At 41.1% G+C, this 18,104-nt stretch overlaps 1 protein-coding gene across 4 annotated transcripts in view; it reads left to right on the top strand.

Moving 5' to 3' along the window:
* The window catches only part of AGL (amylo-alpha-1, 6-glucosidase, 4-alpha-glucanotransferase), a 1,248,201-nt gene that overhangs the window by 1,133,787 nt on the left and 96,310 nt on the right, over positions 1–18,104 (top strand). For all 4 annotated transcript variants that reach the window (XM_044085615.1, XM_044085617.1, XM_044085614.1 and 1 more), the window contains 2 exons: positions 15,247–15,458; positions 15,704–15,801. In XM_044085615.1, coding sequence (XP_043941550.1) covers positions 15,247–15,458; positions 15,704–15,801 — 310 coding nt within the window. The remainder of the gene's footprint in view (positions 1–15,246; positions 15,459–15,703; positions 15,802–18,104) is intronic.

An 18,104-nucleotide genomic window follows, 5' to 3' on the forward strand; every position in this document is an offset into this window, starting at 1 on the left:
TCCTACCCCCTTTGCAGACTAGCCATGGATCTATGGAACACAGCTCTAGCTTGCAATCTGGATGTTCAAGCTCAGTTTCTGCCAGGGAAGCAAAATTTCCTGGCAGACAGTCTGAGCAGAAACCTTTCGGATCCACATGAATGGATGCTGGACACCGAAATATTCAGGATGATAACAGCAGTCTCGGGATGTCCTCACATAGACCTCTTTGCATCCCATCTCGATCATCAACTACAGAATTTTTGCACCAGGACTTTCCACGAACAAGCTTGGAAGGTGGATGCACTGTCATTCAGTTGGAGAAACCTCTCGGGATATGCCTTTCCACCTCTTCCTCTTCTTCCACGGGTATTATTAAAGATCAAACAGGACAAGCCCAAGATGATAATCTTGTTGGCCCCAAATTGGCCTCGACAGTTTTGGTACCCCACTCTGAAAAACCTTTGTCTGGAGCCCCCTTGGGTCTTACCACAGACTCCGAACCTTCTGTCCCAACATCAGGGTCAGGTTCTATACACTCCCATGTCAGCACTCTTAGCCTGGCAGCCTGGTTAATCTAGGGCCTTTGATTTCTTCTCTCCTACCCAAGCAGGTTATGGATGTCATTTTAGAAGCCAGACGTCCTAGCACTAGAAAATCTTATGCAGGAAAATGGAAAAGATTTTGTTCCTGGATGCAGGCTCAGGATTCTGATCCTCTTCTTCCAAACATTCCTTTAATTTTACTTTGCTTGACAGATCTCTTACATAAGGGTCTCTCTTTCTCTTCCATTAAGATACATGCCTCTGCTATTTCCGCTCATTATAATACAGACCCTCCAATCTTTTCCCACCAGCTCATGAGACAATTTCTCAGAGGAGCCTAAGAACTTAAGACCTCCTAGATCTCCTCCCATTCCTGCTTGGGATCTCAACTATGTTTTGGAAAAACTCACCTTGCCTCCTTTTGAGCCTGCTGCCTCTTCTGACATCAAGTTTTTTTCTTGGAAAACAGCCATCCTGTTAGCCCTGACCTCTGCCAGGAGAGTTTCAGAGTTACAAGCTGTTATGGCTGTGGAACCTTATATTATTTTTCATCAAGACAGGGTGTCTTTGAGGACTAATCCTACCTTCATGCCTAAGGTGGTTTCCAAAGTGGCTTTAAATCAAACTATCCACTTGCCAGCTTTTTTCCCCACTCCTCAAAGTAAAGGGGAAAGGATCTTACATTCCTTGGATGTACACAGACAACTACGTTTTTACCTGGACAGAACCAAGGACATCAGAAAATCAGAGCAATTGTTTGTTTCTTATGCTTCAAGTTCCCAAGGTAAAGTCATTTCAAAACAGACCATTTCTAAATGGATTGCTCATGGAATCAGATTTTGTTATTCACACCATGGAAAGCAAATCCCAGGGAGTATACAAACTCATTCCACCAGAGCTGCTGCCACTTCTGCTGCCTTCCTCAGGGGAGTTCCTACCAAAGACATTTTGGAAGCTGCAACTTGGAGTTCAGTGCATACTTTTTCCAAGCACTACAATCTACCTCTCTACTCTAAGTCTAGGGCAGGCTTTGCCTTTGCAGTCTTGCAGGGCCTTTTAGCCACCCCTTCTACTTTATGACCACTTCCCTTTCATTCTGCTTTGGGATTCTACCCTACAGTCATGACTGCAACAGTGAAACACGATGAACATAGTACAGTTGTGTACACCTACCATAAATGTAGATGTTCGAGTGTCTTCACTGTTGCAGTCTGGGTTTCCCTCCCTCCTGTCCCCTCTTATTTTTACTTTTGTGTGGTTCCTTTTTTCACCATTCCTCTGAGGTGTATTTGCAAAGGATATGGGACCTTTCTCATTTTGGGACTCCTGACATCTGGGGCAAGAAAAACTGGAGAACATGGCATCGGCTGTCAGCTTTGTACTCCTGGCGCTCTGACGTCAGGGAGCGTGGTTGAACAGCCAACGCCGGACCCAGACTTTGGGATTCTGGCCGACCGAGGACTGCCTGCCGGCAGGGGAGAACCCTACAGTCATGACTGCAACAGTGAAGACACTCGAACATCTACATTTATGGTAGGTGTACACAACTGTACTTTGTGTGTGCCGTGCATCAAAAGAAAACAGAAACAGATCAGGTAAGTAAATGAGAAAGACTGATCCCAAGGTTGAGTTTTGTCATTATACACGTGATACAATACTGATTACTAATATAATTCCAAAAAAGTTAAAATCATGGAAGTCCAATGATCATGAAGCAAAACAAGGTTCAGATAAAACAAAAGCAAGCTTCAAGTGAAATTCAGACTGACATCTTTATTGTAAATAAAATGTTAAAAGATAGTGAGCACTTTCATCAACCCCATCAGACTTCATCAGACAATAAAGAAATGTAGTGCAACACAGCTTCATATTATTCTTATCATAAGGTCATTGCTGTTAAAAAAAAAAAAAAAAATACAGTAATTCAAAATTAGAAAATCTGTTGTCCAGTATGCTTTCACTCATTCTGTAGGATAAGCATTGGGGAAAATCCAGGTGACAATGGATGGGAAATCATCAGACCCTAAAGCTTAAAGGCTGGAACTTTTAGCAGGACCCTGTCAGTCTGACTGGCCATTACACCCATAGCTTTAAATGTGTCCAGTCAGGAAACAGTCAGTGGGGAATTCTGGGTAGAGTGTGTTGGTCATTTCTTCACTATTTGTCCCTTACCACTTTCTTTTTACTTCCTTGCTGTTTGGACTGCCCACTGCTCCATGTGTTTTCACCTCTGAGAGATTTGCGGTTAAATTTAACTGGACAACTCTCTGATCCCGGATTTCTCACATGAAGAACTTGTCATCTTTCAAGGAGAACTTATGAGGAAGCTAAACCTGACAACTTCATGTGTAAATAAAACTTAATGTTTGTCCATCATTCTGCAGAAATTGAACTTGCATCGCTCCAAAAACAAGATCTTACTGGAGTAGGATCTTGGGTACATTATAGAACAAAGTCTTTTTACTCCCAGAGAAAGTGTCTGTCTTGAAGACCTGTTCCCTGAAGTATAGCCAAACAAAAAGCCTTATTGCAAGAGTGATTCCAAGAGCTCGCAGGGTGCATGTTAGCAACTATCTTGATGGTGCCCGGCCCAAACTCCATATGGGGGAAATACAGTGGTCCCACAGGATCCTTTGGGTACAACACCAGCATTCCTTGGACACCTGTCTTCCCTTTTATCCCAGCCCTAAGTATAGAATGTTCTTGATGTTCCCTACTCAAAGCTGCCAGACCTTAACAGCATACACCCTGGACCTGGACTGGGATATAACTAGATACCTAAAACTGCAAGGGCTGTGGGACATAGCAGTTTTAGTTCACATATTAGTGTCTAGGGTTAGTCTTCAAGTCCATCTGAAATCTAGGTGCACTCATAAGCAAGTAAGGTGGCCCCCATTATTATTAGTTATGGAGATTATTTTTGAAGGCATGGGCCCCTCAAATTGTGATGCATATTCCAAGAGACAGTCTGCAAAATCCTCAGAAAAAAATCCTCAATAAATGGACCAAGGATCAAGGAGCCATCAGGAACAAAGTGCAGATCTAGGAGAACCCCAAGGATAGACTTGTTTGCAGCTCCTCAAAACTGCCTGGCCAAAATATTTTGCTCCTGATACCGATGCCAGAGTTGTTGCAAAGGGCAACTTTTTCACCCATCAGTTCTTGTCAAACCAAAAGTACATATGAAAGCAAAGGGAGGGTGTGCGGATCATCCTTACTGGTCATTTCTGACTCACAGGCCTACATCTTTCTGAAGGTGAACCCATGATTATTTTCCAAGTTATGCTCACTTTAAGTTAATATGAAGACATGCTAGAGTGTCCAAGCCTAGGATGGATCCCTGATTCCAAACTAGGAGGCCTAAACCTCAGATGTACTCTGCATTTTTTAAAAAAAGCTGTGAAAAATGGAAACACTTTTTCCTGGTGCTCAGCTAACCATATTGGTCCTGGAGGGGGATTCTGGACTCGTTACAATACAGCTACCCATGCCAGGATGACAGAACAAGCAATGTCTTTGTTTAAAAAAAAAAAACTGGCTTATACCTGTATTGGGGTTTACTATACCATTTTATCTCCCTATGACCTTCTCTTGAACTACTCTTCCATTAGCAAACTTTCTAAATGGATAATTCATCTAAGAAAGTCTAGAAAAAAAGTGTCCCACACCTGGGATCTTAGCTTTGTGTAGGACAGACTTAACATTGCTTCCCTTTGATCTAGCTGCTGACCATAACATACCATAGAATTCCTGGAAAACCATTTTCCTTGTGGTTGTCATTTCTACTAGAAGTGTATGTGAATTTCAAACTGTAGTCTTTCATCAGGACAGAGTTAACCCTAAGAACTAATCCATCTTTTATGCCTAAGGTTGCACCCATAGTCTGTCTAAACCACTCTGTTCAATGACCGTTCTTCTTCACAAAACTGGAGAGCAAAGGGCAAAGACTTTTAATTTCCTTCAGTGTGCAGAGAGAGTTGTGCTATTACTTGGCAAAAAACAAGGAACTGGCAAAATCAGAACAATTTATCTGTTTCAGACATAAGTTTTGAAAAGCAGTATTTAATCAGTTCTAAAATTGCTAGCTAACTGCATTGTGTTTTATTATGGCCACAATGCATTATTACCACAAGGTAAAATGCAGACTCTGCAAGAGCAGTGGTTATTTCTGCCTCTTTAAGAATGTCTGTGCTAAAGGCATATGAGAATCAGCAATAATTCATGTTTGCTTTTTCCAAACATAGAGCTGCAGTTGAGAAGCCTGACAAACTTTACTACTGCTGTCCTACAGGGTGTGCTGTGTTCCCTAGCCTGACTTTATGGCTACTACTACTGCTTTACAACTGTCCACATGTTTTATGAGTAGTACTACTACAGCAGTGATTCCTGTGATGAGCATGGTGCACTTGGGACATACTGTAGCAGCAGAAGTGATCAAGTCTAGGGATCACCATTTTACGAGGGGGTTCCTTTCATGCCCCCCCAACAGTTCACATGATTCAAGAGTATATTAACTGGAGGAAGGGGCAGTTCTTTCCTATGTCCTTCAGACCAAGGGGGTTTCCAACGGCCTGGGATGGTCAGACCTGAGCTCCACATGGGCACATACCATAGTGATTCTTGTTGATACTAGCCTGTCTTTGTTCTCTCCAGTAAGAAGCAATGATGGCGTGGGGGAACTGTCCCCTTTCTGTCCAGTGTTGGACTGGTGTCTGCAGCATGAGGAGAGGAGACCGAAACAAAATACTGGAAGTTGGTCTGGTTGCATTCAATTTCGAGTGAGGCTAGTTCCCCTGCTTCATGAGTATTGATACAGAAGTGATTCCTTAACTAAAATATCTACAGCTGTGGTAGTTACAGATGTAAGCAGAGAAGGACTTGTACTTCATTACTCTGACAGCTTACTGAGCCAACAGGAACAGACCCTGATCCAGTCAGTCCTAAAAGTCACTGTTTTAAGAGCATGGAGGTTACGACACTAATCCTGTGCTGTGCTTCCTTTCCTGCCAAAGTGTCTTGTGTACTAAAAGAAATCAGGAGACCTGTTACCAGGAAACACTACTGGACCAGATTTTCCATTTGGTATAAGGAGTTTAGAGCCAAAGATGTTTCTACGGGAGGACCCATTTTTCTTTACAGGGCTATTTGACAATGGATTACTTATACAAGATAAACATTTGGCTATTGGGGTTGTTTGCCCCTGCAACTGCCATTGACATGTGCCTCTGTAATCAAATGATATTTAGAGACGGCTCTCCATTTGGGATCTCCTCTCCAGGGAAACCGTCTTCCCCCCTCCCCTGGGAGTTTTATCTTGAAAAAATGCTGTCCCTGTCACTAAACCAGCCTGTTCAGCTCCTGTCATATATTCTTATCCTGCAGAACTCTCTTTCTGTTGTCTATCACATCAACCAGGAAAATTTCAGTATATAACACACCAACGTGGTGCTTCTGCAGGCAGAACAGTAACTCAAAATGTCAAATAAAACCAACTCAGATAAAACATAAAAAAATTATTTAAGGTGAGCGCTTTCATGGTAAAACATCACTTCATCAGACAACCTAATAAAAGCTTCATGCATTTTTATATTCAAATATGCCAATGAAAATCACATAATTATTACAAAGCATAAACTCTTAAAGTGCTAAAACACAAAAAAATCATATGAACAACATGAAACGATTAAAAATCATAGTGAAAAAGTCAGTGCTTCAGTGACCTTTCTCTTAAAAATGCTTTCAAGGAAACCATATCATTAATACCAGGGAAAAGCAGTCTGTGTTAAAGAAAATAATCCATTTCTGCTCACAGACTTCTGTCCTGTTTTTAAGGTTGCCTCCCCTCAAACTTTCATATATAATTTCTAACACAAAAAATTTAAAGTAGTGCTGTGCATTATTAGACTCTACATGTTTAAATAGTGCACTAGTCTTTTTTTATTTCTAATATCTCTTATATGTTCAAGCGCACGATCTCTCAAACAGCAGTTTGTCTTCCCAATGTGGTAGACATTACAGTATATGCAAAAAGCGTAGTAACCTAAATACTTTGTAGCACAGTCAGCATAAAAAGGAAAATCTACTGTGCACTTCTCCACAGGATGTACAAACTGGCTCCTTGTATAAATGTATTTGCACGCACTACACTTCCTACAAGGGTACCTATGTGAGATAGGGGCTGATAGTATATCATTGCTTCTATAACATAGCTGTTTCTTAATAGATGCACTGTTCTTAAAAAAAAAACTAGGCTTACTGGAGACTATTTCACTAAGCTCTTCATTTACATACAGAATGTTCCAGTTTCTCTTAATTATTGACAAAAAATACCAACGTCATTTGAGTAAGTTAAAGGGAACCTGATTCGACGTATATCTACGGGTGTCTCAACTGGTTGCACCTCATTAGAAGTCTCTGAAAAGAAGGGCTTACCCTTCTTGTCCCTCTTTCTCTCTCAAGACTGCATACACTCATCTATCTCCCTAACCTTGTAGCCTCTGTCAACAAAATCTCTTTTAAGTTGATGAAAGGCATCCATCATCTCTTCTTCATCATTATGCAGTCTCTTCATCCTAAGGAATTGTTCCATAAGGATATTCCTAGGAATGTGCCGTGGGTGCATACTGCTTCTATGTAGTAGCATATTTTTCCTCATCTCTTTCCAATGCAACCCTGTCCTAAACGTGCCGAACTCTGATCTTTTTATCTCAACATCAAGAAAATTAATCTGTTCAGTAGAGTAGGCATGTGAAAACCTCAAAAAGGATGTGATAGTGGATAAATAGTCGGAAAAGGATAGTAGTTGTTCTTCATCACCTCCCCATAAAATAAACACATCATCCACAAATCTTTTATACCAGATAATGCTAGAACTGAAGTTATTTATAAGTGAAAATTGTGTCCATTTCTAGTACAATCTCATCTAAGCTACAAATTAGGTTATTTTTTACATTAGAGTAGTACTTGCCCTTGTTCAATATTTCTCTCAAGGTCTCTATACCCCATTCATTTGGGATAACAGTGAACAATGATTTTATATCCATGGTAACCAAATACCACCTTTTGTTGTTTATCTGTACTGACTGTTCCCTTATAGAGATCATCCAAAAAATGTTTTGTATCTTTCAGAGCAGTCTGTTTATCAACTACCAGCCGCAGCATCTTTTTTAGATACTCAGGGGTTCAGCCACCCACCCCGTCCCTGACACAGTAGATTGCATGGGTGGGTCCACTAAACTCTTATGTATTTTTGGTAGCCCATAGACTATTGGGATAGTGGGGACATCTACAGTGAAATATTTAAATAAGTCTTCTGTTATTGTATTAGCAATTAACAAGTCAAGACTAAAACAAGTACTTTCTCTATAAGTGCTTGAACGGCATTTTTGTTAACAACAATAAAAGTCTGCTGATCAGTAAGTAAATCAAACATATTATTAAAATATTTGTCTTTATCTAATAGCACTATCCCTCCAGGACTGTAGGCCTTAAAGGAAATTTCAGGACTGTAGGCCTCCATGTATAGAAAATTGTATACACACACTTATAAGATTGTGAAAACTCATAAAAGAGAGAAAATGGTAAAAAGGCAACAGTTCCCTTCTCAGTGTTTTGAACAGTAGTAGATAATTGAGAAAGGACCATTCCTCACTAGTGTGGGTAAGGTAATTCTTCATTTTAAGAAGTGAGTTTCTGGAGCTTACACAATATCTGGCTGATCTAACAAGAAAATGGCAAAAACATAAGGCCTTGGTGCATTCATCAGACTAAAAATACTCACTAGAGCACTCACCAGGTCATGTCAGATTTATGTCCGATTTGAAACCTTGCAGGGATGTCTTAGATTGTCAGGTTAATTTGGAGGCTGACTGCATAGTGGTTTGGCCTGTGTCTGCCTGATCCCTTACATGTTCCCACTTCTCCTAGGTTGTTCATCTTGTAAGAATAATCCACTCACTTCCAAGGGACCCATCCTTTGTGCAGCAGTTCTGAAAGGTTATTACTCATGGCTTTATGGCTTTACAGCATTCTGTGATTGACAGCCATGAAACAGAAGTGGTGGAATATAGGGATAACCTGCTGCACCCTTCTGTGCTTTTGCCATTTCTTCCATTTGCTTTAAAGTTGACCAAAATGTCTGTCCAGAAAGCCTTTGACATATTGCAAGACACAGCTTAATGGGTGGACATGAAGCACCCACACTTCCTTTGGTGTGCCTTTTTTGATCAATCTCTGTTGGTTACATCAAGGATGGCTACAGCTTCTCTTGAGCCTTCCCATTCATCCACACATTCCTGCTTCCTTTGATATTAGCTGTTGCCCTTTCATAGTGCTGCACATGATTTATCAAAAGTGGTTATATCCATCATATCATTTCCTCTTGTTTCCAGCCTAGGACTTCCTCACATAATTTGCGTGTTTTCACAGATTTCACCCGCCGAATTCCATTGTCTTGCATGTGTTTCGTTACAGCCCTTCTGGCAGTCATTGCAGATTCTGTAAGCCCATGAAGGTTTTCTCCACAGTATGCTGATCAACAGAAGTATACTGAATAGTAGTGATCCCTGCTCTTAATGGCATTGTACCACTTCACTCTGTTTCTTATAACTTAACAGGTTTTGTATTTTTTCCTAACTTTGAATCATACCTTAGTACTTTAACCCCATACCTTTCTTCCAGTCTCCTGTGTGATGTGTTATGAGGTGCATTATTGAAGTGAAGATGCACCAAATCCAGACGCATTGCCTTGGTCTGCCTATCTGACTGCCAGCAATTAAACTGGAGCAAGGTGAACTGGCAAAGCCTTTGATCGTCTCTAAGACCTACAGCATCAGCAACTCAGCCAACATGCCTTGTAGAATTCTTCAGTTTCTTTCAAGTGTAAGTGAGAGTAACTGACCTGTTGTTCCTTGAATGTTTTCTATACTGTTCTTTGTGTAATGGCAGCACTGTTGACATCCTCCATTCCTTTGAGTGACAGCAGCAGGGTAGTATGGGTGGCCTTTCAAAACAGCAAAAACAGAAAAAGCAGCTCCAAAGGAAGTCAAAGTCCAAGGGCATCCGTTCTGGGAGGACACTTCTGGTGCCTTTTAAAGCTGAGGTCTCTGGTGAAGCACACTGAGAGGCTGACAAGCTTTTGATCTGCCCCCCCAGAACTTTCTGCTAGATCAAAAATCTGACAAAGGTTTCTACCCCTTGGTAACTGAAGTGGATGTCCTTGGCCACAAGAAGTCAGAACAGAGAAATACTCTCTACGGTTTCACAAATCCTCAGAGGCTGCCTGCCCATCAAGGACCCAGACAGATGAAGTCAAGCCCCTGACCAAGCCTAAACAGCTGCCTCTTTGTTGTTTAGTTGCCACTAGCCCCAGGCAACCTTTCTCCAAAGATTAAACTGAACTAGTAGGGCTTAGAGTTTTCTGAAGTTTTTGAATAGCAGGGAGCAGCTGAGAGACTTGGCCAGACTCTTCCCTCACAGTTCCCCCTAGCCACCTCACATGTTCCTTGTTCCACCATCCCCTTCCCTTAGAGTTCACCATGATGGGAAGCTAGCTGACCATCCAGCATTGTTCAAACATTGCCTCAAATCAGTGGGTTCTAAAAATTCTCTTCAGAAGTTAAAAACTGTTCTAGTCACACCACATAAAGTGATCTGCTGCAGATCCAAAAGACCAACAAAATCTCAGGGACCGTATTCCTAGCAGAATTGTTAATGCAGAGATCCACCAGAGATATTCCATCTGAGCGGGAGACAAACATTCTTTCTATTCAGGGCATTTCCTAATACACACAAAAGATAAATCCTGGAGATCCATGTTGGATTTGTCAAGAGTGAACTTTTCTAAAAACTCAAAAAAGTTCAAGGTACTACTAGGATCTGCCCAAGCTCTTCTAGTGACACTGAACATCAAAGCTGCCTATCTCTGTATTCCCCTTTTTAGACTCCTGTACCATCTGAAGTCTGTGGCAGTTGAACCATCCTTTTTCCAATTTGTCCTTTATTTATTTATTGCTTGCTTGCTTAGTGTTTTGTTTAACTGCTGTACAGAGTTTTTAAAAAAGTCTGGTTCTGGGATAGCCAACACCGTGGTGTACAACTAAAGCCCAGCAACCAGGGTTCAATTAGCAGCTCAGGTACCTGATGTGCTGGCAAGGATGGATAGGCATGGCCATCCGTGAAGGGGTTGTTAGTCAAATATACTTCTGTGGGGAGTGGTTGGTCCTTGGACATTATAAGCAAATGCAGGGATGGGGGGGGGCAAGGAAATAAGGGTAGGTAATTAAAAAAAATAAATAAATAAGGGTAGGTAATTAAAAAACAAAAAAACTCAGTGTCTGATTACTGGCACAACCCCCAGGATGTCCTTAAGAGCCACTCATGCTTCAGCTCACTCAGAGTAATCTAGGGGAGAAAGTAGGAGCATGTAGGCCCATTGATGGACACTGGCAGTGGAACAGCTGGAAAGAATGAAGCAGAAAGGAGGGAGGTCTGATCCTGGTGGTAGTGTACTGCAGGATCAAGGGCATACATGTTTACCCATACTTAGATGAGTTGCATTATAACATGCTATCTTGGGTAGAGATGCAGAAGGGCAATGGAGTCCCTTGTTTGTCTCAACAAACTTGACTTTTCCTTCATTTGAGTAGAAATCCATGTTGTGTCCATCTAGAAAATCTTTTTGTTGGCACTTTTAGATACCAACATGAAGAAAGCTTACTTGTAGGAGGAAGCAGATTCTCTGTCTTTCTTTTACAGGACATGCTAGGTAACATAGCATCCACCATTCTAATAATTCTCATGTCAAGGACTGTGCCCAAAAAACTAAACTACATTTTTTAAGAAGGGAACTGAAATGTTGGATGCAGCAACTGTAAAAGAGAGGTCATGCCTTTCAGACAGCTTACATACAACCAGTCCTTAACCAAAGACACTTTGGCCATAGCCTGGTGTACCCAACCCTTTGACCTCAAAGTGTAGGACACGAAGTCCCAGGAAAGAGAAACTACATAGGTTCATAGGAGGTTTACTAAGCTATTGACTTTAAGGTCGCTCCAATCCTCGCCTGTTGCACCCAGTATATTTCAAGAGAAAAAGTCTAGTTAGTACCCAAGATTGTTATTAATAATGACTGCCCACATCGAAGAGGGATGTCGGTGCTATTCGTGGTTTCCCATCCATTCATCCAGGCTCCTTTTGAACAGAGTCATAGAGGTGCTCTGCTTAACATGAATTGGTAGCCTATTCCAGAAAAATGGCAGCCTCTGTGAGATGAATTTCTCTCTGGCATGTCCTGTTTAAATCGCAGGCCAGATTTAGGTTGCTGGGGTGGGTAATTCTAGTTCCATATGGTCTACGGATGTGCATCAGCTTCATTAGGTTGGGGTTGGAGATTGCTCTGTAAGCCAGGCACAAGTCTTCCCTAAGCAGCCTATATTCTACCGAGTACAGTGACAGACTTTGTTCTGTCTGTGTAAGGCATGTGCTGAAGACCCTTGATCTTCCTAGTTAAACATCTCTGGGGTATTCTACTTGTTGCAGCTGCCTGGTATAGTACATACCAAAGGGGTGTTATACTCAATTATGAGCCTGATAAGTGGTGAATACAGGGGGAGGGGGTTATAACTTTTTTTGCTCTTTGAAGCTATGCTTTTGCTAATCAAATGTATGATGTAGAATGCCTTTCTTATTACAGTGGACACATGGTGGTCAAAGTTTAGGTCACATTCTACTTGTGTGTCCAAATCCCTCACTATAGTAGTCATACTTGTTTATTTCATAGTTAATAGGGAAGGAGATGATAATGCATTTTTTTGCATTCCATGGCCTTGGCACTGATCATTGGTTTGCGTAAGCCCCTCTTGGAGTACACTGACATCTTTTGGGGAGTCCACGATTGCGCCAGGTTTGTAGCCAGCAAACTTGGTCAGCCACAGCCCCTTTGCTTTGGCCTGAACTTCCGAGAGGTAAATACCAAACAGAAGGGGGCCCAGTACTGACCCTTGTGGATCCCCACTGGTGACAAGTCTGCTGGTTGAGGTGGAGTCACCCACTTTGATAGCATGTGTACAGTTTAGTGAGTAAATTTGCAACCTACCTAACAACAAAGGGGTTGACATTTAGGTGGGTGAGTTTGCCAATAATGTCTGAATGGGGGATTTTGTCAAAGGCTTTCGCCAGGTCCATTTATGCTGTTTGCACAGATTTCACTTCATCCCTGGCCCTGGTCATGTTTTTGAAGACGTCTACTAGGTTTAACAGACATGATCGACCTTTTTACAAAGCCAAACTGTGTTGGATCAAAGGTTTGGAGGTCACATATATCCTTATTTATGAGGTCTGTGATGGTATGTTTCAGGGCCTTGTAGAGAAGACTGGTGAGGCTTATGGTTCTATAATTCCCTGAATCTGTTTCTAAGCCTCCCTTGTGAAGAGAGATAACGGTCACAGTTTTCCATTCAGCTGGGACAAATCCTGTATTCAGGCTGTGATTAAATAGGGTGGTGCCTAAGGGAGTTGCTAATTCCTGTTTTAGTTTTAGAACGCAGCTGGGGATGCCATCAAGACCCCATAGAGGCTGTGTTTTTTGCCTTAGAGCTTTGATGACCTGTTCTTTAGATATGTAGGTGAGGGGAGCTGTTGAAGGTATGGTTTATGATATGTTTGGAGGGGATAAAGGAGAGAAATTTTCACCAAACCTGTCCACTAGTAGGTTAGCAGTTTCCACAGGATCAGTGTGTGTGATATTTGTCACTAGTTCAGCACATGTAAATATTAAAAAAAATGATGGCTGTTGTTCAAGCCCTTAAAGACTTCGACAGTCTAGAGACACAGGACACTGTCATCACAGACAGTACCACAGTTATATGTAATACATAAAAAAAATGGGGTGGGGAAATGCTGTTATTGCCTCTGCAGACTAGCCTTGTAGCTTTTCACTAAAGTCCTGAAAGCTACTTGCATACCAGCACAAGATAAATGAATGATAGATCAGTCTTGTAGGATCTTTGCAAATGTCTGAGTGGATGCCGGACAGAGAAACATTCCTGGACTTCACTAACAGATAGGTTATACCAGGTATAGGCCAATTTGCTTTGCTGACCAACAGATTGATAAGGAAGTTCTGTCGGAGTACCACTCTGATTAGATTAGACATTGGGTGCCTTCTCCTTGATTAAGTTAGGTCTATATCTATGCTTTTCTTTTAACACTCTTGCAGGTAAGTTCAAACGTTGGAGGAGAAGATTCCAGGAATGATCTTGATTGCCCCTTTTTGGGCATGGCAGCACTGTATGTTTGTGTGGTTCACTGTTAGAGTTATTACATCAGAGAGTTGTGCCACTAGACTTTCTGAGCCATGCTCCCTTCCCCCTGTCCTGCCAAACATGTACTGTATGTCTACTAGACACTCAAGTGATGCATTATATTAGGTCGTGAGTTGGAGTCGAGCATCAAATTGGATCAGGTAAGTAACCCTAGGGAAATGAGGCTGAAAGAACAGATGTCTGTCAGATTCAAGTCCCAGGACTTGTAAATGATACTGTTGCAGCGATCCTTATTTGACCATTCATTGTTATGGTACATATGCCCACACATTCATTCCATGCCCCTAGGCCTCTAAAGAAACTGAACAAGTTCATGGTATAGCATTTAATTGTCCCTAACTTTTAAGGATAGCCCTAATATTGCATTAAAGCTTTATTTTGTCACTCTTCAGATTTGTGACAAAACATTTTTCTTCTCCCTTACTGTCATTCTGACATTTGTCCCAGTGCCCCACATCTTTTGTTGGCTCTACTAGCACTCTGTTTCACCCCACCCACCTCCGTACAAAGCCCATGTTTAAACCAGAGCCTGCGTGGAACCTAAGAGTGTCCTGGGGGGGTGGTCTGTTCTCCATCTTCTGACCAGTTTTTTATATTCTAAAATATTAAACAGCATTACCACATAATGGTTTCTGTTTTCCTCTTATTCCAACAGTTTTGTAAGTAAATCAGTAAGTAAAAATGAATCCTTAATTGTGGGCCTTCGCTCCTCATTATTTTGGGCTTTAGCCCTGATTTTGAGTGAGAAAACTTTGAAAGCAGTTGTCTGTGGGACTTACTGTTGTACAAATGGGGAGCCGTATTAAGTAGTCTTCTACTTTTAGACTACTGGCCAGGAATTTTTTATGGTGTCTTGCATGTTGCAGGTTAGTTTCAGTTGCAGTTAAGGGCGTTTTTTTCAGCAGGTACCCACGTAGTTGTCAATAAGTGTGAATAACTGAAGGAAGGAAGGAGAGTCTATAACTTAATTTCTGTAAATGTGGAATATTACGTCTGTCAATATAGCAAATTTCTCAAAGAGCAGCAGTGGAGCTGCTGTATATCTTTTTCATGGAGATTTGGAAAGAATAAGCGTTGGAACACTTTTTTTTCATCTAACTGCATTTCACCAAGTTATGTTTTGATAAGATATTAGATAATCTCAAAAAAGTTTTGCCAGTATATTGATTTCTTAAGCAGTTATTCTTGCCCTGTCCTAGTCAGATGGAAAACTGCTTTGCAGTGTTATGTCTTGTGGCACATTTGCATGTCTTTTAGATAGGTGCAGAATAACAGTCATACATTGGAAGTGTTTGCTTTTATAAGTAAAACACTTTCATAAAATGCTTGTATTTTGTTACAGAACATGTATGGTGAAGATTGCTTATACTGACTCTCAGTTTATCCACTTTTTTCCCCAGGAAATCATGAAATGCTGTCTTATGAAAGTTGGGATCAGAAAATCCAGGAAAACTTTGAGAAGTTGTTTTATGTTTCTGGAGACCCTAATGATCCCATTGAGAAGCATCCAAACTTGGTCCATAAGCATGGTATTTACAAAGACAGTTATGGAGCTTCCAGTCCATGGTGTGACTACCAGCTGCGACCCAATTTCACCATAGCTATGGTTGTGGTAAGAAAGAAAAAATGCTTTATCCTCTTACTGTATGAATGGATTAATATAAAATCCTTACCTTTTGAGATGTCATTGTCTAATAAAAGTGCAAATGTATAATTAAATGTTGCATTAAAATACGTAAGGGAATAAGGAGTAAAAGTGAAAATAAAAAAAAAAGTTTAGAGTAGGAATGAGCTGAGGTCATTTAAATTCTTTTCTTCCTAGTAAAACCTATGCTAACAGCTGCAACGTTTTTTCAGGCTCCTGAGCTGTTCACACCACAGAAGGCAATGACTGCTCTTGAAATGGCAGAAAAGAAGCTTCTTGGCCCATTGGGAATGAAAACTTTAGATCCAGAGTATGTATAATAAGTATTTTTCTTCCATGCTTTGTACTGTTATATGATATCTTAGCAATGGAAAGGTACACGCAGAATGCTAGCAAAATCTGTGCATTTGCTGACATTGACCTTATATTAATGACTGACTAGGTGGTCCTTATCAGACTTCACCAACTGCATTCACGCTGAATCTTTTGCTTCTTACATAAATATTCTACTGTTGACGCTACTTGGCAGCAACTAAAACTTGTATTTTTTTATATAACTTACGAGGTAAAAGTACGATTTAATGTTTAAGTAAAATGTACGGGGGCATCTTTTTTTTAAACCTCTGTAAATTAGTGGCCAGATGACTTCTTTAGCTGCACCCAGCTGGTTTATTAGTTCCATGAAGAGAGAGCTTGGCATCTGAGAACCCTCCAGCTCATTCATTCCTGCCTGGGTAGTCCCCATCAGCCCATTCATTCCTCAGTGGTCAGATTCTTGTTGTAGAGAGTGGGTCAACTTTCTGCTACAGGGAGAATGCCTACACACAGAGTCTGCTGTGTGTAGTGCGTGCTAACAAGCTTGTGCTCAGTTGAGTGTGGGACCTAGTGTTCCCACAAGATGTCACCCAAGCAGTGAACCAGGGCCACATTCCTCATCCCCAAGACGGACATGCTGTCCACGGCTGCTGACTTCCATCCTCCATAGTCAGCTCCATTGGGTACATGAACCACTAATGAACATCGGTTGGCATCTTAAAAACTCTCATGAATATGTTTAAACTCTCTGGCACAACAGACATAGTATGTTAATGCTTGGTGCACGTCGACAGATAATGTACTAGAATGTGGGTGGTCACATGAAGATATTCTGGTAAGGACTGCTGAAGTGAACCAGACGTGGAGCTACTCATGTTGTAATGCTACCAAACATACGTGTCAGTACCAGTATTCACAAGAGATACACACACTGACCCACTCTAGCATTGCTGTTTTCACTTTCTTTCTGTTAGTCAAAAAAAATTCTTGCTTTAATGGGACTTCTGAGGTGCATCTAACCAATAGGACAGATTACCCTGTCCAGAGCCAAATTAACAGATAAAAGGAAATGCTCCAGGGCAACTGTACAGAGGAAAGTCATCTAACTCAGAATCTAAGCTGCAGGCCCTTGTAATACTGTGCTTATTTTTCCAGCTGGCTGCAGCACAGGTATCAGCTCTAGACATATTTGAGACACCTTAATATTGTAACTGTTCTAACTGAATGTGATAGTATATCACTGGTAAATTTAGATTTTGAGATGGGCCAGCACATATCGTTCAGGGACACCATTTATTGACATTTCTGTTTCAGTTTGGATGCCAGCTGAAACTACCCTAAAAGATATGTTGTTAAGGTAGTCCTTGAACCATTGTAATGTCAGGATTATTGCATCCATATTCCCTAGTACATCAGAAGTCGCATGAATTGGTGGTGACATCCCATGGTTCTGGAGAAACAGTTGTCCTGTAACTGCTGTATGAGTTTTCTGTTCCATGACTGATTGGCAGACATGGAGAAATATCACAAACAGTTGACTTCGGTCCAGACTGTACAGTCTCTGCACTTATTTTTTTTTTAAAGCTACAGACAATGTGCAGGGCCTTGTATGCATTTTATGTGAAACTGAACAATACAACAGAACTGCACCGCATCACATTCTTTTTCAGCAGGCAAGGTTGTACTTGCTTCTGCTCCCTTTGTAGGTACTCCTCAAACATCTAGAAGTGATGGCCTTACTGTATATGCTCTTAGGACCTTGCAGGAATAAGCAGCAGTGTAGTGAATGGAATGAATCATAGTGGATTTGAAGTGTGACAAGGATGGCACCTTGCCCCTGCGGTATTAGCTTGGGTCACAGTCACGTACATAGTCTCCCAGTGTACTACACTCAGATCAAGTCTTTTTAAACAAGTAAAATGCACTACTCAATCACATGTATTTTAATCTGACCTTAAAATGTGAAAAATAAAGCATAATAGATACTTGCAAAGCATTCCAGTTTGTTACGAGCTTTTTCCTTTTGCCAGTTCTAAGTTCCAGTCTGTCCCAGCCTCTTACATACGTAGTATGAGTAAGGGATAAAACGTTTCAGTAGCACACTGCAGCTTTCTTACAGAGTTAAACAGAACATTTTACTCTCAAGGAAGAGAACAGGATTAACAGTACAGTTCTTCCCCGAATCCATAAAAAGCCAGTTACCCCACCTATCTTTGCCACTGAAGTTTCCCATCTGTAGAAGGACATAGGAAGGAGTAAAAAAAAGTTTTATAAATGTTGCTGCCTTTTAATTACTAA

Source organism: Protopterus annectens, chromosome 10.part0 (assembly GCF_019279795.1).
Source record: "Protopterus annectens isolate FY-2018-M chromosome 10.part0, PAN1.0, whole genome shotgun sequence".
Classification (NCBI taxonomy): domain Eukaryota; kingdom Metazoa; phylum Chordata; order Ceratodontiformes; family Protopteridae; genus Protopterus; species Protopterus annectens.